This window comes from Festucalex cinctus, chromosome 15 (assembly GCF_051991245.1).
Source record: "Festucalex cinctus isolate MCC-2025b chromosome 15, RoL_Fcin_1.0, whole genome shotgun sequence".
In the NCBI taxonomy this organism is placed as follows: domain Eukaryota; kingdom Metazoa; phylum Chordata; class Actinopteri; order Syngnathiformes; family Syngnathidae; genus Festucalex; species Festucalex cinctus.
In genome coordinates this window covers 16,039,928-16,063,265 of record NC_135425.1, presented here as the reverse complement: position 1 = coordinate 16,063,265, position 23,338 = coordinate 16,039,928, and the positions used below count along the sequence as shown (strand labels likewise).

Below are 23,338 nucleotides of genomic sequence, written 5' to 3'. Positions count from 1 at the left end.
GGTGTTTGTATAGGGAATTTGCGCCCCCTATTGGAGTTTCCCTTTGTAAAAGAGCTGCAGGGTGTGTTTGGGGGTCTTCTGGAATTTCAGAAAAATTCAAAGCCATCAGGTGCACATTTTTAAAAGAAAAGAAGAGAAGGAAAATGAGTAAAGGATGCAGGTATGATGACTACGCAGTGGAATTCAAGCTAGGACCACTGGGGGGGGGGCACAGACTCACTGCACCTACAGGAACACAAAAAGGGGAACAAAATATCCTCTTTATTTAATGAATTGATTAATTAATTAATTAATTAATTTCAGTAAAATTTTATGCAAGATTATGCAAGGGTTTTGAATACAATTCCTGTTGTAGTTCATTTCAAATGTGTTTTTTGGGCTTGAGGTCATGTTCCTACTCATCAAACTCCTCCCAACATTATTTTTAGTCTGTGACTGAATTAACAATTTTAAAATAAGATATAAATAAGATACTTAAGGACTTACTAATGAAAACATACCTTTAACTTGCTTGTATCCAAATAACAGCCTATGCAAGAAAATGCATGTTAGCAATGCATTCTAATTTTGGCCACACTGTGATGTCACAGGGCGTATTTGTGTTGGGCAATGTGTCTCCCGCACAGCCTCTGGGTGGAGAAGTGGAACCGTCACTTGCCTTCACTGTCGGTTGGCGTGGGTTCGTTTCCCCACCTGGGAGACCATGTTGGTTTGTGTGTGTGGGTTTGTGTGAGTGAGTGAGTGAGTGCAAAAAAAAAAGTGCCTGCTGCACTTTAACTTACAAGTTTAATCTGTGCAGCTTGATGATGGCACACTGTCTCCACAAATGAAAATAAAACAGATGCTTTTAATGTTTTTATGGGTTGCCACTGTGACTGGACATCATCCATTCGCTTTGTTGTAGACGTGATGATAATGCAAAGGCACATTTGCGTCAGCACACGCGATGATGTTTGCAAAATGGCTGCCATCTGAGTTGGATAAAAATGGGTGGCTGCTAGTTCATATTGCACAAAGGCAATATTAATCAGAATGCCGTTTTAGACTAGTTGTGGTACATAGAATGTATTATTGTAAAGAAAATTTCGGACAGTATGAATATATTCAATTTACTAGTGCTGGTAAATAAGATCTGTTACAAATACATTAACAAGCGTGTATTTTACTTGGTTCTACAGTATAGGCATCTGTGTTTGGTTATGCAAATGTTTCAAATTAGCCAGAAAACGATTCAATCTCTGAAGCCAGATGTGTTTACACCCCCCCCCCCCCCCCCCCAAAAAAAATATAAAAAATTGGTTAAAATAACAGCATGAGCCTGATTAAAGAATGGCTTATTGTTAAACTCAGGAAAATCAAAAGGAAGCAGAGAGTAGGAAGAGGCAGGACTAAATAATAAAGGGTAACCTGACCTGCACTCTCAATGCTGGTGTCACCTATCAGCCACTGGACACACAATATCAGATTTTTATTTGGGGGGATTTAGAACACAAAAACATATGTACAGTATTGGTATAATAGCTCATGTTAAAATAATTTCGAAAGCCCGCCATGGAGAAAATGATGAGAGTATCAAGATGCGCGTTAAGTCTCGAGAGACAAAGACACAATTGAACTATGTCTTATATCCATTTATTTATGGAAATACTGTCCTGTTGTAATACACTGAACACATATGCACCCCATGAACAACTATAATTGCCCTTTAACAAACACTCCTTCCGTGGAATGTGAAAACAAAAACCTGAAATGACAATACGGTATCCCAACAAAAAGACTATAAGAAGCATCAACAATGATATCAGTTATTTAGAAGACATACTGAATGTTTAAACGAAAGGATGTTCAAACAAAGTGCCAGACATCTCTTTCAAACATTCTTTGTTAACACTGTTACTATACCCCGACCTTATTGGTGTGAGTAAATGAGAAATGAAATTATAAAGCATGCTGTGTTTTTATCATTGAAAGTAAAAGGGCATTACAGGCCAATGAACAACACAGCTCCAAAGTTCGGAAAAAAATACGACCAATGAGTTCATTAGGCAACAGAGAGTTTTCCATCCATCTTGACACAGTTTATCCAGTCCAGGGTTGCAGGGAGGATATCTCAGCTTTCACTTTCACATTCACAGAGTCACTGAGTGGGAATTGAACAGAAATACTACTAGTGACTGTACCACAACAGCTACTGTAAGGTGGTTTCCACCATGCCATTTTGATGGTTCAAGAAGGATGAAATATGAGAAGCATCAAGCATCTTGAGATAGGGGCAGAAGTTCCATAATGACTCAAACGTGAAACAAACAAACAAACAAACAAAAAACAGCGACATTTTTGTATTTGTCCAGCTTAGTAGGCTACTTATTATCCACGTGCCATTTCCTCCACAAGGTTTCATGGAAATTGGTCAAATAATTCAACACTGTCGCCACAGTCTTTAAACACTTAAAACGTCCAGTTGAAATGATAATGCAGATAGCAATTGAGAGCTTGTCGCCAGGCGACTATAGTAAAAACGTTGCAAATCCCGCAGCGTTTTCAAATCTGTGTTGAACATCATCCAAAAAACTTTTGTCCAGGACTTATGGTTTCAAGTCCCTACATGTATTTGATACGTGCTCCAGTACTGAAGCTTATCAGTCATTCATCTGCTCTTCAGTCTATTACAAATTTAGCCTCCCCCCCCACTTCACACTCCCAACTTTTTTCCATATCCTACTGCTCGCTGTCATACCTCTGGAGCGCATCCTCCAGCTTGGATGTGATTTTCTGGAAGAAGCCAATCTGCTCTCGGAGGTGGTGCTGCATTTGCGCTCGGAAGTCTCGCACGCGCGTGCGGTGAAAGTGCTGGATCTCGGCCAGCGTGGCGCACGAGATGATGTTGCAGCGGTCGTGGAGCTCGCCCTTCTGCGTGGGACAGTCCTTCACTTTGGTCAGCGCGCCTGGGACATGATGGAGGAGAAGGGTGTTACTTTGATTTAGGCAGGAAATGAATCGACGTCAAGATTAGCTTTCATATGGACTGACTCGATGAGGAAATGAAAACTGTGTGCTTGGCTCTTGAAGAAAAGAGACACGGAAGGATACATTTTCAACCTAGTATTTCAAAAACAACAGTGAATTGAAGAGAATCCTTAAAGGGATACTTCACTTATTTAGCCCATTATAGCAATAAAAAGTTATTATTTTGTCTATAATTAATTTGATACTTTCATCATTTTTTTACGTACAAATAGTACCTTTAAAAACACATTTTGCAACTTGCTGTCGACTGCAAATAACATCACAAGGGCTCAGGTAACCAATCACAGCTCACCTGTTTTCTAGGATTGGTCATGTGACATTCACAAGCTGAGCTGTGATTGGTTATCTGAGCCCTTGTGATGTCATTTTCAGTCGACAGCAAGTTGCTAAATGTGTTTTTTAAAGGTGCTAATTGTACATTAAAAATAATGAAAATATCAAATTTATTATAGCCAAAATATTAATGTTTGACTGCCAAAAATGGCTAAATAAGCAAAGTATCACTTTAATTTAGAAATTAGCTGTTTCTATTTCAGGAGCTAGCGTAACAACAGCTAGCCAAAAGTGACATGTTTGCCCATAGGTTTCATCACAACAAGACGACACTGTACTCTGTTACTGCCACAGTAAAAAAAAAAAAAAAAAAGTGTGGTTGGAGTGTGGCAGCTAGCTTAACATCAGCTATCTATCTAGCTAGCCTATGAAGCAATTCTATTACCCTGTATAACAGAAGAAAATGAGCTGTATCTTGTCTAGCATCTAGCTTTAGGAACAGTTACAAAGCAACTCTCTAGTCAATTGGACTTTGTTCTGTCGAGAGGCTTAGCAATAGGAAGATATGAAATACAGTAGCACCGTTATAAAAATAAAAGACCTGTTCCCGGCCCATAGCTAGCTAAAGCTAGTACTAGAAACTGTTCTTGTTGATTCCAGTTCTACAGCCATCTTAACACCAGCTAGCCACAAAGCAGCCATATTATAGAAACAAGCTGTTTCTAGCTACAGCTGTTTTTAAAGAGCTGCTCCCCAGACGTCCTTCCTTACCCTATGCTGAGTAATGGCTTAAAATGTCTAGTGACTCAACTTTTAACGGGGGAAGTACAACATTTTTGGCAGACATGAAGGATGGAAAAACAGAAGAGGAACTGTGGAGTTTAGTGCTAGCTAGAAGAAATCACAAGCTAACTCATAGCTCATTATTTGACACGCTGACCTTTGTGACCTGGTGTTGTCAGAGAAAGAGTAGATGATCTTTTTCGCACACACGCAAACTATATCTATGCAATCAAATGAAATAAACTTGGACTTTGCACCCCTGGCTGTCATAGCGATTAGTAGCCCGTAAACTGAACTGTGTTCTTTGTACCGTTGGCTGGTGGGAAACGTCTATCTCTTCTCTTCAAATTAGAGAACCAGAAGGAAGAAGGAAAGAGGGAGGAAAAAAAAGAGTGGGAGGAGGGGGAAACTAATCCAGAGACTGCTCTATTTTGCATTCCTGCAGTCCCAGGGCAACATTGGACAAGAGGCCCAGGAATCTGGCCTCATTCAAATCAGATGTTAGCCTTTGAACCTGTGGGTTGATGCTGCACAGCTAACATTTAGGTCAACAAGGTTTTACATACTGTAGGTTGTGATGTATTCTCAATATTGCTCAGCTTAGCAGAAAATACCGAGGGAGAGAGATACTAATGTTTCAATGCAATGCAATATTTCTTTTTTTTTTTCTATCATGACAATATCCATCTGTCATCCGTTGAGGTAGTAAAAAGTGAAGACTTCCCAGATAGCAAAATGTGGTTGAATCAACGTTGAAATATAGTTCGGCTTAAGTGTTGAATCTACGTTGAGATCTAAGGTTTAAATTATACAGAAAGCGCAAGGTTGATAAAATGTTGAGTCAACGTTTGCTTTCCAACCATATATCACTCAATATCAATGTCGTTTCAACCATAATCTAAATGAGAATCTACATGCATCTTTGGTTGATTTTACATTGAATTCTAACGTTTAAATTAAACAGAAAGCGCAGGGTTGATAAAATGTTGAGTCAACGTTTGCTTTTCAACCATAAATCACACAATATCAATGTCGTTTCAACCATCATCTAAATCAGAATCTACATGTATCTTTGGTTGATTTTACATTGAATTCTAACATTTAAATTATACAGAAAGTGCAAGGTTGATAAAATGTTGAGTCAACGTTTGCTTTGTAACCATATATCACACAATATCAATGTCGTTTCAACTATCATCTAAATCAGAACCTACATGCATTTTTATAGTGAATTAATGTGAGGAATAAATGTTTTAAGTTAATCATCATTTACATTGGAATTTACATCTAAATGTACATTATTATTATTACTATTATCATGCACATTAATATAGAACTACTTTTTTAAACTAACAAAAAATATTGGGTTAGTCCACTAGAAAAAAAAAAGTTACCGTATGTTTTTCACCTAGTGTTTCTGCAGATGTCTTACAACTTACTTGGATGTATTATTAGCTTGTTGATTTCCTTAACCATACTTCCCCGTATGTATGAAAATCTTAGGACAGAAAATATGTTTAATATTCAAACATTTATTAGAAATCAAAACACAGTACTTTGTAACTGAATTCTGGGGAGAATGGAGGCAAAGAAAATAACACCAGTTTGGTTTCTGCCTCAAATAATGTTTGTTTTTATTGTATTATTCTTTTTCTTGACAAAGGAATGAAATAAACATGAAATGAACTGTAGGAACATCAGTGTATAAAGCGGTAACCATTTCACTTTGACTGTACGTCAGTCCATAAAAAGACACACTAAATTTTGACTTGCGTTCGCAGTTGCGTCCAAGGCACTAGCATTGCTTGGGATGCCACCGTTACGCTCATGAGCAAAACGCAGCCAATGCTTGACAGTAACACCAAAGTCCTGCTGAGTCAGTGTACGGTCAAGCTGTCGAGCAGCAACTGAAAGACAAGATTACAAAAGAGAAGAGAGTTAGTATCCAATACAATTTATTGTTTTAGAAAAAAAGCTGTTCTGTTGTTACAGTAACTATCAGTAAGTATTAAGTAACACTTTTTTGTTGAATTTGACAATGTTGGTAAATACATGCGATGTCAATATAAAAACCACTGTAGATTTATTTTAGTTAATTAGGACAATTACAGAATGTTGAATGTGCAATGTAACTAGCTACTAGCATGAAAGTGTGTCGTGTATAGTTAGGTACATTGTTTATTTTATTTTCTAGTTTTACTACGACTTAAAGAGGGTAATGGTCAGAGGCCATTGTTCAAATTAATAGCACAAAAGGAAAATGAAGTCTGGTTATTTGGAACGTCGTTAACTCGCTGTCTAGCTGGTGAAATTTAGAAGCTTCGGAGCGAGGACAGCATAAAGATGAAAAAAAAATACTGATTTTTACTGAGCTAAAGAAAATAATGTTGACATAATTTATTAGAAATGATTGACTTGTTTTGATAGCCACTGCTGTTGCAGGCAAACCTTGTGTTCCAATAAAATATTTTGCAAATATATCGAGTTGCGTATGCCTAAGCCAGGTCATGCTGCACCTCCACAAATAATGGTGCGACTAAATCCTGTGCTGTGCGAGCAACCAAAAATGTTACTCGCACCAGTGCTAGTAGTGGAAAAGTTAGTGTAGAGCCCTGGCCTGATGGAGTCCATCTTGACTGCAATATATTAATGAAAAGACAAAGATACATATACTAATTGCTGTTTTTGTGAAGTATCAATGATGTTTTTTTTGTTTTTTTTCATTGATTTCGGAATTGACCATTCTCTAATTAATAGATAAATAATGTCTATGTGGAGCCGCACTTTTAAAATGTGTCTTTTCTTAGTGTTTTTTTTTTTTAAAGCTTTTTCTGGGAATTTTCAGTCATTCAAAAATATTTTTGGACAATTCAAAACAATTTTTCAGTTATACAAAAATGTTTTCGGAGAGTCAAACCCTTATTACGAGGTTTCGGGTATTGGAAGGATTCTGACTCCATACCCCAGGTGGAGTGATTTTACACAACAAAAGAAAGCAGCTCAGAACATTCTGCTCAAAAACAACTCTGTCTTGTAATAAGTAGTTTACATAGGCGATAACTCACCAAACATACAGTCTTGCATCACTGTCTCCTTGAATGCCTTCTTGCCAATGCAACACTTGTCTTGCTTCCCTGCCCAGTTGTATTCATTTAACAGCCCAGGGCATTTGTCATCACAGTTGCCATCATCCGTCTGATTAGGTTGTCCAAATTGGTGCCTTCAACGACAGCCAGGTGATTAATCTATGAGAGACGACATTATTATTATTATTAATTTAATTTTTGCACTCAACTTTTGTTGATAGAATTCTCCCGATGCCTGAAGATTTTACTTTTAAGTAAATTACATAACCTTTACTAAATTTTGCAATATTCATATACATCACCCCCTCTCCACCCCCCAGATGACTAACTAAATAACTAAATGACTAAAACTGAAAATAAAAATAATACATTTGTATTTCATTTTTGAATTGTATATTTTTCATCCGTTTTTACTTTCACTTTTAGTAATTTATTTATTTATTTATTTAGTCATTTATTTATTTTGAATTTTGGCAGTTTTGGTCCTCCATAATTATGCCTTACAAATTGGTAAAAAAAAAATTAAAATAAAATAAAAAAAAGTGTGCTAAGATTTATGATGATTTGGTTCTACAACAGTGACCTTTGAAAAACTTACCAACTACGAATACAGTATTTCCCTTTCTTCCGGTTGGTCCCCAAGCGCCGCAAAAAGGGTTGCCTGAAACAAACAGAAGACCCTGTTCAACATTTTTTTTCACAATGTGATTGTGTTCTTTCATAATCATAGTAGTTATTATTACTCACAAGTTAAATTAACAATGGGTCTAGGTACCTGTTGTAGAGCTGTAATTGTGTTTGTAGTCTTGAAAAAGTGAGTTGTGCACCTAAACAATATCAACAACACAGCATGTAAGTTTCAAACTTACTGTACAAGTCAGCAATGTGTTACCGCAATAATATCATCACAATCATGTAGTACAGTGCGCAGAATCATTTACCTGTCTTGCGCTACTCCTCAGAATGGATTTTGTGGACAGAACATTTTAAAGAAACACTCAGAGCCTGAAACCTGAGCACAACCGATATTCTATTAATTATTATGTTATCTTATATTATGAATTCTGAAAACATACCAACATTACCTTAAAAAAAATTGCACTTTTCCCTCTTCCTCCTTATAGGTAAGACAGACCTCTGCATGTTCTCCTTCCCCATTAAACCTGTGCCAAGTTATATTCTCTGTCACTAATTTCAAAATTTGGATGTGGTGAAAGGTAGTTCACCTAAGCTTTCTTCAGATTCTTAGAAATGAATATTTTGAGTGTTTGTTCACTTGTTTACTTACCAAAGAGGTTCACCAAGCTCTGGCCAAGGTACAACATGCCTTCTTAGTTTGAATAAGTAGTAAATTACTAATTAGCCATCTGGTTTCGAAGACGCTGGCACCACCTGTACGCCATGTGACTCGTCAAAACAGCACAAGTAACCTGTACATCAACAGACAACAAATGATATTAAAAGCAACAAAGTACAACATTTACACCTTTGTTTTATTACAGTGTGAAAAAAATGTGTTCATTATAGGCTCAATAATTAGTAATTACTAAAAAATACTTTTACTTCCCTCAACAAATAAATATCCTGAAGCATGATTCGACTAGATTTCGTGATGAATTAAGTTATATACAGAAGTTAAACAAATTACAGATAAACCTTACATTACTATACAAGTGGACTTAATTTACTTTAAAAACTAAACCTAAAAGAAAACGCTATTCAATGTTCTATCTTCAACTGTTAAACCAGCCTGTTAAAAACGACTGAAAAAAGATACATTCTTCATGTAAACGCTCCTGTAGCGCTTCAGTGTAGTTCGTTAGCTTACTAGCATATCAGCAACATAGCACACAGATAGGCTTGTAGTAACTCTCATTGTTAAGAGGCCGTCGGAATTAGCAACTTAGCTTCAACGTTTAGGATCATTCGAAACAATTTCTTCACTAAAACCACCTCTAAAGACCAATATGCTTAGCGACCCAACTGACAATGGACATGGTGATACATATTTGTTTTATTTAATGTAACTTTTACCGACCTGAAACACAGAACGTCGACGTTTGGATTCCCGCTCTTAGCACGGCTGTCGGCAATTTGAAATTCTTCTTCTTCTACGCTGTGTATGACTGTGTGTGTCAGTCTGGTTAGTAGCATGTCCCGCCATCTAGTGGCGTACTGTGGAACAGCGATCCAATAACGTTAGAAAGTACAGTAGATATTTAAATCAACTCGATGAAATAAAAATTGTATGAGATATATAATAGATTTTTAAAACATAACCTGGGAAATGTGTGTAACGCATAAGTCATTCCTCTTTTGTATTTTTTTAATATAATATTATGCACACAATGTACATATCACACAGCACTATAAAAAATACATAATTCAAGCTCTGCATATTTTACAATACAAGCTGAATATTATCCCAGAACAATGTAATATTTGGTGCTAGTGATAATTTGGTACCTTTTTATATGATTATACTCGCAGAGTTGCGTCTCAATAAAATAGCTTCATTACAATATTGCCCCCTAAAAGCTTTACCTCTGAATCAGATTTCCACTAAATGTAAATAATTATCTCTTTCATATGAATATTCATAGTTGTTTTTATTTTAGAATTGTTAGACTTAAAGTTTATGCGTTGCAGGTTGAAACAAAACTGGTCAGATAAAATGAGATTTTCTCTGATCAGCCAGTGAGTGCACCTAACTAAATATTATGGCATTGAAACTATTAACGGGAAAATTTAGATAACCACACACGCACGCACGCACACACCAATGTCTGTGAAGTCAATTCAGTAGTTGTGTCAATATGAAGCCATAAAATATCAAATGTAAAACATAGGAAAATTAAATACTTACCCTTGAATCGCTACAAAGAAATGGTGAACGCACGTTCGAAGAACTTCTCTCTGGAAGCTTCATGAAAGTTCGTTCACAGAATTCACACACAAACTTTGATTGTTTGACCAGAAACATATTGAAATGTCTGTGTGATGATGTATTAAAATTCTTCTTAACATCTGTTATGCAAATAAGTATGTGTAAAAAAATGTGTGTAGAAAAAAATAAATAAATCTGAAACTGCATTTAAGAGTGGGACAAGACTGGCTATACATATGTGGCCCAGAGTTGTAAATTGATAGCTGGGCCAGATGCGTCACACAGCAACTGGCCCACATCCTGTTTGCCAGAGTCAAGCCAGTGCCACCTTTGCTGCTCCTGGACCATGTTCGGCCCACATGCCTTATGCCAGTGTCGACTGAATGCCACCTGTGCCGGACTTATGCCGGATGTGGGCACATATTTTTGATGACTGGGCTGAAATGCACAAACTAGAAACTCTAACGTGTACAGTTTATTTGGTGGAAATGCCAGGTGTTTCGAGTACATTCAAATAATTTACAAGTTTTGCAAATACAGTGTTCCCTCGTTTTCCGCTGGGGTTAGGTACCAAAAAATACCCGCAATAAATGAAATCCGCAAAGTAGTTAGCTTTATGTTTTATATTTATTATAAATGTTTAAAGACTCTAACACCCCCCACCCACCAACCTGTCCCCAAAATACTTCCCCTCCCCCTCTCCTAGTCAATTTCTCAGCTGAAGGGAAAAAAAAACAAGAAGGGCAAACATAGATTCAACGTTAATTAAACATTGACCTTTCAAACGTTTTAATTCAACCAAAATACAACGTTGATTCAATGTTATCTTTTAAACACAAACTTCAATGTTAACATAATGCTGTTGAATCAATGTTGATTGACCAATCAATCTTCAACCGTAACCAAAAATCATCCATTTTAACCCTAATTCAACGTTGAATAAACATCTTTTGCTATCTGGGTTTGCATTGTGCAGATGAGGTCATCAGTGCTACTCAGCAGACACATCTCAAAAAGAAGAAAAAAGCAGAAATGGAGGATTTTCGTCAATTGATATGCCTGGGGCTACACATATCAGGATTAGATTGTTTTATTTATTTATTGTCATGGTTCGGTTCTCAGCCTGTTGTGCTTTTGTGTGTGTGTGTTCCAGTGCTGCCAACGAGGGGGGCGTTCCCCAGCCCCGCACCTGCATCGCGTTGACAATCAGGACTTTAAAAGGACTCCGAGCGGCACAGCAAGCCGTCGGATTATTATTTGCTCATCTTCGTGTCCAAGTGTTCTCCGCGTTTCCTTGTTGGTAAAGTTTCTTGAATCTGCCGTCGTCTTTAGTTTACTTGTATTCACGTGTGTATTTCCGCGTCGCCTTTTGTTGTTATTCTCGTGTGATTGATTCCGTGTACATTTCGTGTCGTCCTTGCCGGGTGCAAGTGATTTATGTTTTTCTAGTCCTTGCTGTTAGCAAGTGTTTTTTTGTTACGTTAGTTCTCCTTGCCGTTTGCAAGCGATTTTGGTTATGTTAGTTTTCCTTGCAGTAGCAAGCGCTTTTTGTTACATTCGTGTTCCCTGCCTTTTGCGGGAGTTTTGTGTTTCCCAATTCCTCCTTGCCTTTTGCAAGTGCCTTTTGTTATTGCCGTGTGCCTCGCCTGTGTGCAGGGGCACCGCTGTAAATTTCGCTTACTTGCCTGCGAGCAAGCTTTGTTTCCTCGGTGCATCCAAAGTGATTAAACGAGATTGTTTTCCTCCTCTGAGCCTGCTTTTCTGGGATTCGTTTTTTATCGACTCTGCTGAGTCGTGTCAGAATAATCCGACCATGGATCCCGCAGACTCGGAGAAGGTGAGACAGGCTTTGACCAGGCAGGGACAACGGGTCGGGCAAACCGAGACCACCTTGGCCGGTCTTCAAGAGGTGGTGGGTAGACTTGCTCATCGTTGTGAGGAGATGTTCGGGAGACTCGAGCAGCTCAGTTCCCGCGGGGTGCTGAACCCGGAACTTCCGCGTTCAGACACGGCCATGTCGGCGCTCCCGGTTACGTTTAGAGAACCCGTTTTGCCCCACCCGTCACGCTACGATGGATCTCCTGGAGGTTGCGGTCAGTTTTTACATCAGTGTTCCCTCATTTTCGACCAGCAACCATTTACTTACGCTCACGATCAATCCAAAGTAGCGTTCGTTATGAGCCTCCTGACTGGTCAAGCCGCTACCTGGGCTATGGTGGTGAGCAACGCACGACCAGACCTTCGGTCTTCTTTTCCAAATTTTGTGGGTGAATTTCAACGCGTGTTCGACCATCCGGTTAGGGGGAGAGAGGCCGGGGGTCGGTTGCTAGATTTAGTTCAGGGGGAAAAATCGGTCGCTGATTATTCAATCGAGTTTCGCATTCTGGCCGCCGAGAGCGGTTTTGGAGACTGTGCGTTGCGGAGCGTTTTTCGTCGGGGACTGAATACACAACTCAAAGATGAACTGGCAGTCCGCGACGACACGAGCTCTTTAGAGGGACTCATTGAACTAACAATCCGTTTGGACAATCGGGTACGGGAACGGGGCCGAGAGCGTGCTGTTGAGCGGCGTGGAGCAGCCATGAACAATGACATGTCTAGACTCTCTCTCAACGACGTCGCTGAAGCGCGCACCCTTCCTGGACTTCCGGACAACGGAGGGGAGCCCATGCAAATGGGTGGTGGACGCCTGCACCCTGAGGAGCGTCGTCGCCGGTGGCTCGCTGGAGCCTGCCTGTACTGCGGTCAGCCAGGACATCGTGTGGCGTCGTGCCCAGCGCGCCCTTCACGCCAGACGCGGCCGAACGCTCGACTGGGGGGCCGTGCCGATGAGATCCTGAAGCCCGAGAAGGATGCAAGTCAGGGTAAGCATGAACCGGGGGGAACCGAACCCAGCCCTCCATCGGGGACTTCTCTCAGTGAGAAACGGCTAGAGTTGTCGGGGGAGCTGTCTGGATACGGGTTGAGTGTTAGGGTATGTGCGTTAATCGATTCCGGAGCAGATGATTGTTTTATAGACCCGTGTGTGGTTGAAGCATTAGGAAGCCCGGTAGAGACCTTGGAAAAGGTCAAGCAGGTTTTCGACCTCAACGGGCGCCTACTGGCGGAGGTACATCTGTCTACCGGTCCTCTCAACCTGAGACTCTCGGGAAATCACGAGGAGAGAAGGAGGTTTTTTATTATGCCGTCCCGTTCTGCGCCCCTAGTGTTGGGCCTTCCATGGCTTAGAACGCATAATCCGGACATCGACTGGGAAAGGCCGGCTTTAGAGAACTGGAGTCCCTTCTGCCATGCCCACTGTCTAAAGTCGGCAGGAGGGGCAACATCGGTACCAGCTAGCTTAACTCCCGAACCGGTATGTCTTGACCACGTCCCCAAAGAGTATCATGATTTAAGTAAGGTCTTTAGTAAAGATCGTGCACGAGCATTGCCACCCCATCGTCCGTATGATTGTGCGATTGACCTGATTCCCGGTGCACCATTGCCGGGTTCTCGCTTATATCAAGTGTCCCAGCCGGAACAGGACGCGTTACGGGAGTACATTACTGAGTCGCTAGCGTCAGGTCAGATACGCCCGTCCAAGTCTCCCGTAGGAGCTGGATTCTTCTTCATTGAGAAAAAAGATAAGACACTCCGCCCTTGCGTCGACTATCGCGGTCTGAATGATATTACTGTTAAGAATAAATATCCCCTTCCCCTGCTTGACTCAGCATTTGCTCCATTGCAGTCGGCCGGGGTTTTTACTAAACTGGACCTCCGAAGCGCCTATCATTTAGTGAGAATACGGGAAGGGGACGAGTGGAAGACTGCATTCAAGACGCCACTCGGACACTTTGAGTACTGTGTCATGCCTTTTGGACTAACCAACGCCCCGGCAGTGTTCCAATGTTTAATTAATGACGTTCTCAGGGATATGTTGAATACATTTTGCTTTGTTTACCTCGACGATATCCTGATTTTCTCACGCAATATTCATGAGCATAGGCAACATGTTCGCCTGGTCCTCCAGCGCCTATTAGAAAACCGGCTCTATGTGAAAGCAGAAAAGTGCGAGTTTCACGCCAAGTCTGTGCAATTCCTGGGGTTCATTATTGAGGGAGGGCAGTTACGGGCAGATCCGGTGAAAACTCAAGCCGTGGTCGAGTGGCCGACTCCCAAAAACCGTAAACAGCTTCAAAGATTTTTGGGGTTCGCTAATTTTTATCGTCGCTTTATTAAAGATTATAGTTTACGGGCAGCCCCCCTTACTAAACTGACGTCAACTAAAGTACCCTTTAGGTGGTCACCTGTTGCCGAAGATGCATTTTGAAATTGAAACAGCAGTTTGTCAACCCGCCAGTGCTCATCCACGCTAATACAGATTTGTCTTTTGTGGTCGAGGTTGACGCGTCGGATTCAGGAGTGGGGGCGGTCCTGTCCCAGCGGTCGCCAGAAGACGGGAAGCTCCATCCCTGCGCCTTCTTCTCCCGGCGACTGAGTCCCGCAGAGGCCAACTACGACGTCGGGAATCGGGAACTTCTGGCAATCGTCTTGGCTCTACAAGAATGGCGACATTGGCTGGAGGGCGCAAAGGAACCCTTTAGGGTGTTGACGGACCACAAGAACTTGGCATACCTTCAGTCAGCCAAAAGACTCAACTCTCGGCTGGCACGTTGGGCCTTACTGTTCACAAGGTTCAACTTTGTCGTGGACTACCGCCGAGGATCCAGGAACCAGAAGCCAGACGCTTTGTCCCGGATCCACGATGCGGCCGCGCCGGAGGATGGAACAGAACCAGTCCTACCCGCACATTGTTTCGTGGGGGCAGTTCGTTGGGAGGTCGAGAAGCAAGTCACTGAAGCCCAGGAGGGGCTCGCTGTGCCGGAAGAGTGCCCGGCAGAGAAACTGTTCGTTCCTGACCCGGTGCGGGCTGAGGTCCTACGATGGGGTCACACCTCACGAGTGGCATGTCACCCAGGGATCAACCGGACTCTTGCCCTGATCAGCCAGCGGTTTTGGTGGGCCGACATGAAGAAAGACGTCACAGAATTCGTCAAGGCATGTACCGCTTGTGCGTGCGGGAAATCGTCCCACCAGCCGCCGATGGGACTGCTGAGGCCGCTACCCATCCCGACGCGGCCTTGGTCTCACATCTCGTTGGATTTCATCACCGGCCTCCCCCGGTCAAGGGGGAACACGGTAATCATGACCGTAGTCGACCGGTTTTCGAAATTGACTCACTTTGTTGCTCTATCCAAACTGCCATCGTCCTGGGAGACTGCTCAACTCCTCGTCCGTCATGTCTTCCGTCTTCACGGCATTCCGGTGGACTTGGTGTCCGACCGGGGTCCTCAATTTGTCTCCCAGGTCTGGAGGAAATTCTGTAAGCTGTTGGGCGCCACAGCCAGTTTGTCATCCGGATATCATCCACAAACCAACGGCCAGACGGAGAGGGCCAACCAGGACCTTGAAGCTGCTCTACGATGTGTTTGCCTGCACAACCCGGAATCCTGGTCTTCGCACCTCTCCTGGATCGAGTACGCCACGAACACTCTGCCGTCCTCTGCGACAGGTCTTTCTCCCTTCAAGGCGGCGTACGGCTACCAGCCACCCCTGTTCCCTTCTCAGGAAGGTCCCGTCGAACTGCCCACCATCCAACACCACCTCCGGCGGGCCCACAAGGTATGGCGGGAGACCCGAGCGGCGCTATCTCGCTCAGCGGCCCGCAATAAGGAGATTGCGGACCGTCGGCGGCGTCCGGAGCCCTCTTACAAGCCAGGAGACAAGGTCTGGCTCTCATCCCGGGACATGCGTCTGGCTGGTTGCTCGAAGAAGTTGGGTCCGCGCTACATTGGACCTTTTGAAATACTCACCGTCATCAACCCAGTAACTGTGAAACTCCGTCTTCCGCCTTCACTCAAGGTGCATCCAGTGTTCCACGTTTCCCTCCTCAAGCCAGAGACTCCCAGCCCACTGAACCCGCCAGCACCCGCTCCGCCTCCTCCCCGAGTGGTCGATGGGGATCCTGTCTACACGGTCAAGGAAATCTTGGACTCAAGGTGCAGGGGCCGGGGCTTCCAGTATCTGGTCGACTGGGAAGGTTACGGACCAGAGGAGCGGCAATGGATCCCCCGCTCCTGGATCCTTGACCCGTCTTTGCTCGACACCTTCTATGCTGCGCATCCTGATAAGCCAGGTGGTCCGCCAAGGGGCGTCCGTTAAGGGGGGGGTACTGTCATGGTTCGGTTCTCAGCCTGTTGTGCTTTTGTGTGTGTGTGTTCCAGTGCTGCCAACGAGGGGGGCGTTCCCCAGCCCCGCACCTGCATCGCGTTGACAATCAGGACTTTAAAAGGACTCCGAGCGGCACAGCAAGCCGTCGGATTATTATTTGCTCATCTTCGTGTCCAAGTGTTCTCCGCGTTTCCTTGTTGGTAAAGTTTCTTGAATCTGCCGTCGTCTTTAGTTTACTTGTATTCACGTGTGTATTTCCGCGTCGCCTTTTGTTGTTATTCTCGTGTGATTGATTCCGTGTACATTTCGTGTCGTCCTTGCCGGGTGCAAGTGATTTATGTTTTTCTAGTCCTTGCTGTTAGCAAGTGTTTTTTTGTTACGTTAGTTCTCCTTGCCGTTTGCAAGCGATTTTGGTTATGTTAGTTTTCCTTGCAGTAGCAAGCGCTTTTTGTTACATTCGTGTTCCCTGCCTTTTGCGGGAGTTTTGTGTTTCCCAATTCCTCCTTGCCTTTTGCAAGTGCCTTTTGTTATTGCCGTGTGCCTCGCCTGTGTGCAGGGGCACCGCTGTAAATTTCGCTTACTTGCCTGCGAGCAAGCTTTGTTTCCTCGGTGCATCCAAAGTGATTAAACGAGATTGTTTTCCTCCTCTGAGCCTGCTTTTCTGGGATTCGTTTTTTATCGACTCTGCTGAGTCGTGTCATTTATTTAATATTTATTTTATACGTGCCACCAAAAGAAACTTAACTGAGCTCATCTTTGTGGGGGTTTTCTTACTGGTTAAGAAAGAATTTAGCGGGGATACAAAATAGTAGATTTTGGAATTTATTCAATAACCTCGCGGTGTCCAGATGTTCAGGGAACATGTCTTTGGAAGCGCAAGGTCGATCCATGTTAAATGCCATCGAGAAAGTTCTTGTTGGCCTATTAGGCATTTTCCTTGCCTTTATTTTCCTTTTATGTTTTAATATTAGTGTTGGTTCACATAGATACTTGACTTCCCTGTGTTCCAGCCACGAGACCTACAAGGCCACATAGCCAGGTGAGCAGATGTTAAATAGGTTCAACAAGGATTGTTTTGGCTCACATAAAAGGGATGTTTCACACAGTGTTAATATAGCATAAGTAACTTTATAATAGCCTTGACATCGCAAACATAGACAACATGGATGTTTGTATGAATTGTGGTCTGGGAGATAGTGTGGCAGTCTAAGCGTCTAACAAACTGGCGAGGAGATACTGTGTCGTTATAACTGTTTTGTTTTGTTTTTCCCTTTTGGCTTTGCTCCTAAAATAAAGACATGAAGCAACACACCTGGCTCGAGATGTTCAAATACATTCAATTACAGTACATTTAAAAGTGAAGTGAGTCCCTTTCTCTCTCTCTTTCTCTCTTTGTTCCACTAAATACTAAAATATTGAATGGCATACGAATAACAACGAAACTCTTAAAGTTAGAAACAAAAGTACTCGGCTGTATGCTGCTCTTTTGCTCTAGTGCACATTATCTGCCGATTACTGCCTGACCTTGGCAAATGTCTGCGCTCTTCTGAGTAATCCTCCGTCTGAATTGTCGGGTTGGATAAATGTACACTATTTTCTCTACTTGGCAGCATAGACAGCGGGAATAAGTGAGACCACATTCCTGGACTTAAATGAGGTCAACATCTGTGTTGTGGTGTAGTAGGGTGTTGAACATTTTTGGACAAAAGTATAATAAAATGTGTTATCTGCCACACAAGGTCAGAAGAGTTGTCAGTCGCAGAGACTATTGGCATTCAGGCTGCAATTGTATCCAGCGCCCAGAGCTCAGCGCACTATAGAAAACAGTGCCTCCAGGTTTGGCAAACGTCAGGACTTTGCATGCCAGCAGAGGCTCCCTCCTCCCTGACTGTAGGGAACCAACAAGCTAACTCCTGTTTGTTGTGTTTGTAGTGTGTTTTCAAGTGGCTCACTTCAGGCTCTCTCAGTACCCAGGGTAAACCTTACTCAACGTGGGTATCAGTTTTCTCCTCACACTGACTTTGCAATTCCGTAAGTGAAAACAGATGAAGCGCTTGGTTAGGGGTCGCAGGGTTTGCGAGTGTTGCCTATAAATTGTTTCATAGGCGGATAATAAAGGCTACGAGCCACATGGCGCCAGCTCAAATACTGTTAATTTTTCTTAGGTTCGGTTAAAAGACTAATTTGTATTGTCATTGTTTTATTGACTCATAGGGTGAACAAGAATTAGACCTGACTTCTTGGTCATTCACAATTTTAGTGCCCAAGATAAATGACTACAGTAGGGTGATCATATTTTGAAAAAAAAAAAAAAAAAAAAAAAGAGGACAAGAAACCAAATAATCCTCAAAGTTTGTTCAAAGATGTCATACATTTTAAACATTTTAACTTGTGCCTCCTACATATGGGTAGAAAAAATAGCTCTCTTTTGATGTCTTGACAAATTAATAATTATTGTAATAACAAAATGTTCTAAGCCCAATGTTTTTGATTATTTTATTTTTTTTAAATAGAGGACACGAGGATCAAACCCGTGCCCCAACCAGTTTGTAAGCGCAGAGCGTTACCTGTGAGCTAAAACTATGGGCTTGTACAGGTTGTATAAAGTGGACATGTCCGGGTCACCCTCACTACAACCTAGCAGATTATGTCATATTGGCATATGGCAAACACAAAAATGTTGCATCAAAGAGAACACAACAATTAAAGTCTGGCATAGGTAATATTAATTTTCAAGTCTCCTACCACACGTGACTTGAATCATCATCAAAATTCTGTAAATTGTTCTTGTGTTCACAGAGAAATGTCAAAGGAGTTGTATTTATTTATGTTGAGCACTGTTGGTTGACTCAAATACTTGCAGGTCTTGTTTAATTTATTTTACTTCATAGATTACGAAATTATATTGTTCCAAACACCTGACTGCTAAGGCAACTATTTCACCGTCATATGAAGAGTAGCATGCTAAATTTTGAACCAGAAGTTCAGAGTGTGGTTAACAGTAACACCAATATAATAATCAAAGAATATAACATTTCTTTGGGTTACTCTTTCTGGTAATGCCGTATTTCCACTGAAGGGTAATTTTAGTGCAATTAGATATGCAGTATTACGGTAGGGTCCGAAAATAGCAGACCCCATTTCACTTTTTAGAACCTGCTCTTTTCTTTCTTCTCAAACCCGTGTTATTCAGTTCTGACAAGAAAACTATGCACTTTCTGACCTTTCTGCACATGGATGATGTCAGGAAAGTTGGCCAGATGTCCTCTGTAGAGATCCAGCAGATCAGAAATGGGGTCCAGGTCCTGGCGTGGCTGATCTGCAAAATAATCCCCAATGGCCTCGTAGGCGTCACCAGTGTAAGAGATGGCTTTATTCAGACCTCCTGAGTAGGCCTGCTGGTCCAGCTCGAACGCCTGCGAGAGAAGTTTGAAGGATTGTCCGACTTTGTGGTACTCCTTCTTGAATCCTGACATCTGCTTGCGTGCAAAGTCATTGATGGTGGTGTTAACGACCACAATGTTCTCGTCCATCCTCTTCGTAAAGGTCTTGAAGCCTTCGATCTTGCTCTCCACTTCCTGAAGGTCGAGTGGGACGGTGGGTGTGCTTGATGGAGGAGAGACATTTTTTTTTTTTTAAGGAATATTCTTGCTGGCGTCTTTGAGCAGAATCTTTTTAGCTTTATTTGGACAAATATTTCAAACATGACATCATCTTTACTCCACAAACATGCTTATCTTTCTCACATCGGCCTCACAAAAGGCTCGATTCAGCGCATTGACTCAAGGAAAACAGATAAAATTACCTTGCTGAAGGGCAACAACTATCCACTGTAAAATAACTCCAACATCTAATACAATACCTTGACCCACTTTCAGACACACACAACTTTTATTGGACATACATAATATGTCAAATCAGCAAGCTCTTCATACCTGATCGTGAGGAAGAAATTCGCCCCCACCAGCTCATCCCTCTCTGCCTTCCTCTTGCCCTGCTTCCAGGCCTTCTCGTCTGCCCCGCACGTGAGGAAATGCTGGAAGACGTCACAGCGGGCCAGCACGGGGTGGCTTGTCATGTGGTTCATCCACCAGATAAGTCCTTTCCTTCGCTTGGAGATGAAGTCCTCCTCGAAGCGGCCAGTGGCCTGCTTCTCCGGCAGATGTGGCACCGAGATCACCGGGAAACGTTCCACCAGCCGAGCGTACAGCCAATCGAAGTGTTTGTACCTGCAAGGGATGAGGTAATGGTGGTGTGAGGAAGTCATAAGGGCAGGGATCTTGTCTTTATGAAACCTTTTAAAATTTACATTGAACAAATCACATCTGAATTATCCATCCATCAATTTTTAATAGCACTCCATATAGGGGTCTCAGCTGACTTTCAGTTTGGTAGATTATTCTCACTTACTGTACATGTACATTATGTAATCATGGGGACAACAATATATGGCAGCACTCATACACATAGCAATCCTGAACCCAGATTCAAACCCAGACACTCCCCACTGTGGGACTTGCTAACCACCCATCGTGATTGTGTTATTTCAAATACCATTGTGGTGGTACATAAAAGCAAACTCAACCTCGCCCTAATACTTCGAAACAAAACTTCTAACAATTCATTCAAACTGGACACCATCTGACTTTCTAAAGTTTTGCAAGTGACAGAGATTTTTTGGAATGTTTTTGATGACCACAATTCACTGGGAACATCTGGTTGCTATATGAATACAGTACACACAAAGCCGAAAACAAACATAGTGCTTTGTAAAACGCACGGGCCAAGGAAGTATCAAATTTTAGTGATGCTAAGGTGACAGACCAACACATTTTTCTCCACTTTTTTAATAGCTTAGTGGAGGTCCAGCATTGAAGAGGTAATAACTAGTGACAGGAGAAGACAAAGATAAGAAGAAAGTCTATCCCAGCTGATTTCAGCGTGACTATATATCCAGGAATGGACACCACGCTCGTTAGTCACTTTTGTATTCACATTGTCACTAAGTGTGAACTGAACCCGCGGAGCCAGCACTGAACACTCTAAAAACAGTTGGGTCAAAAATAACTCAAATTGGGTCAAAAAGGGACCAACCCAACTGTTTTGGGTTATTCAGTTTAGCCGTTTGGTTATAAATAAGTCAACATTTTGTCAAGATAAGTCAACATATAATGTTGGCTCAGTTCATTTTTGTCCAAATTCAATTGGGTTATTTAATTAACCCAAAAAGTTAGGTCAAATGAATAACCCCACAAACAACCCGAACCATTTGATGCTTTGTGGGACAATAATTTAATTTGACCCAAATTTGGGGATTAAATGACTCTAAAAATTGGGTCGGTACATTTTTGACCCAATTAAATCGGGTTATTCAATTAACACAAAAAGTTGGGTCAAATGAATAACCCACAAAACCTATATGCTGGGTTGCTGTGTGGGTTATTAGTTTAATTTGTCCCAGCCTTTTGGGTTAAATAACTCAAAAGATTGGGTCAGTTAATTTTTGACCCAATAAAATTGTATTTTACAAAATGTTGGGTCAAACAAATAAGTCTCGAAATGAACCAAATAGTTGGGTCGCTTTGCAGGTTTGATTTGATAATGCAAAAATTTGGGTCAGTCCATTCTTGACCCAATTTGGGTTATTTTTGACCCAACTGTTTTTAGAGTAAAGTCAGGCAAATCTATCACTACATCATCAGTGACTGAGAGAGCAGTAGGGAAAATGTGTTGGGTGGAAGAAGTAATGACAAAGAAACAATGTGCACTGAGGAATTCCAGAGGAAACACGTTATTCCTGAGGCGAAAAGGCCACACTTGGCTCTTCTTTGGCCTTTTGCTGGGAACAACAGTGGGAACAGGCCACAAGCCACAGAACCATCGCCCGTTAAATGGTGAGAGGAAGTAAAGAGAGGAAGAAAAAGAGGAGTTTCGTACCTGCGGTTAACTTTAACATTGGTGTGAGTGGGGGTCAGGCCATAGGACATGTAGCTCTTCATGCCTTTGAACTTAGTCTGCTTGGTTGGGTCGTCAATGGTGCACGTGAAAGGGTACGGATCATCCTGCCATTCCGGTCCATGCTTGCCCATCACCACACAGATCCTGTCCCCGTCTTTGACGAAAGCAGCCGCCTCCCCGAGAAGGAAGGCCTCTCCTCCAGACTTGACGAAAGTGGAGAACCTGTTCAGGTTCCTCCCCACAGTGGCTGAGCTCTTGGCTTGAGGTTGCATGGAGCTGCTGCGCCTCGCCGGCAGGGAGGTGGTGACCGGGTACAAGGAAGGGGGTGAGGTGCCCAGATTCCTTGGGGCCTCGGTGGCCGGGGAACTGTCATCCCAGTCGTCGTCCCAGTCGTCATCGCTGCCCTGGCTGGTGTGGAAGCTGCCCCCGCCGCTGCCAACACTCCCCGCCTCGGGTACTCGCTGAGAATAGGTGCCATGGTGGGTGGGGGTCCCAACTTTGGAAGAGGAGAACCCGTTGTTGTTGTTGGAGGTGATGTGGTCCCTGATGATCTCCACGTAGGAGGCTGGGATGAGGCCGACGTCCCCTCTGCTGTTCTTCCCTTCCAACCAGCCCTCCAGCTCCTCCTCGCTGAACAGGCTCACCAGCTCGTTCTCACTAATGGAGATCTCCCCTGGGTTCTCTGAGTGGAAGTCGTACAACACCCTGGCCTTCAGCGCCATTCTTACACCAAGATTACTTCACTCTCTTCTACTGCTCAACAACCGCCAAGCATTCTCGACTTAAAGATCTTGAGGGAAACTTGACTGAGTTTGAGACGCACACAGAAACTTTTTTGTCCGTGTAATCCGTGCGTACAACGGAGGAAAAAAAAGTGGAGCAGAAACCTTATCAGATATCCGACCGCTACCTCCTCTCTTCTCCAGCAGCTCCTGCTTCCGAGATCATTCGTTTTCCACGCACAACTTCATCCACACGGCGAATGAAAACAAAAACAGAGGTTGACAGACCTGCGGTGGCTGTGAAGCTGCTTTATTCCACCGAACGACCCAAAAACAGGGCTGAAGTGTCCCTTTTTTTCCTCCCCTCCTCTCTCCGTGATGCTTGTAAGTTA

General features: G+C 42.6%; 1 protein-coding gene and 1 long non-coding RNA gene across 2 annotated transcripts; both read right to left on the bottom strand.

The window, feature by feature from the left end:
• Positions 1-1,616: 1,616 nt before the first annotated feature.
• Positions 1,617-23,338, bottom strand: LOC144002184 (sorting nexin-18-like). Its single transcript, XM_077497171.1, has 4 exons — positions 22,204-23,338; positions 20,202-20,495; positions 19,490-19,872; positions 1,617-2,945 (listed from the first exon to the last, which is right to left on the bottom strand). Exons 1-4 carry the CDS (start codon positions 22,944-22,946, stop codon positions 2,719-2,721), a joined length of 1,647 nt encoding a protein of 548 aa, XP_077353297.1. The 5' UTR covers positions 22,947-23,338; the 3' UTR covers positions 1,617-2,718.
• LOC144002185 (uncharacterized) lies at positions 5,688-10,234 on the bottom strand. Its single transcript, XR_013278681.1, has 8 exons — positions 9,208-10,234; positions 8,458-8,599; positions 8,255-8,332; positions 8,111-8,181; positions 7,945-7,996; positions 7,768-7,830; positions 7,149-7,328; positions 5,688-5,990 (listed from the first exon to the last, which is right to left on the bottom strand). It is a non-coding gene; the product is annotated as an uncharacterized LOC144002185 (long non-coding RNA).

Excerpts from the sequence above, each read along its gene's own strand:
- LOC144002184 (XM_077497171.1), bottom strand. The coding sequence starts at position 22,946 with ATGGCGCTGAAGGCCAGGGTGTTGTACGACTTCCACTCAGAGAACCCA. Across the intron at positions 19,873-20,201 it reads AATTTCTTCCTCACGATCAG|CACACCCACCGTCCCACTCG; the intron begins GTATGAAGAGCT and ends TCCTCCATCAAG. Across the intron at positions 2,946-19,489 it reads CATCATCCATGTGCAGAAAG|GCGCGCTGACCAAAGTGAAG; the intron begins GTCAGAAAGTGC and ends ATCATGTCCCAG.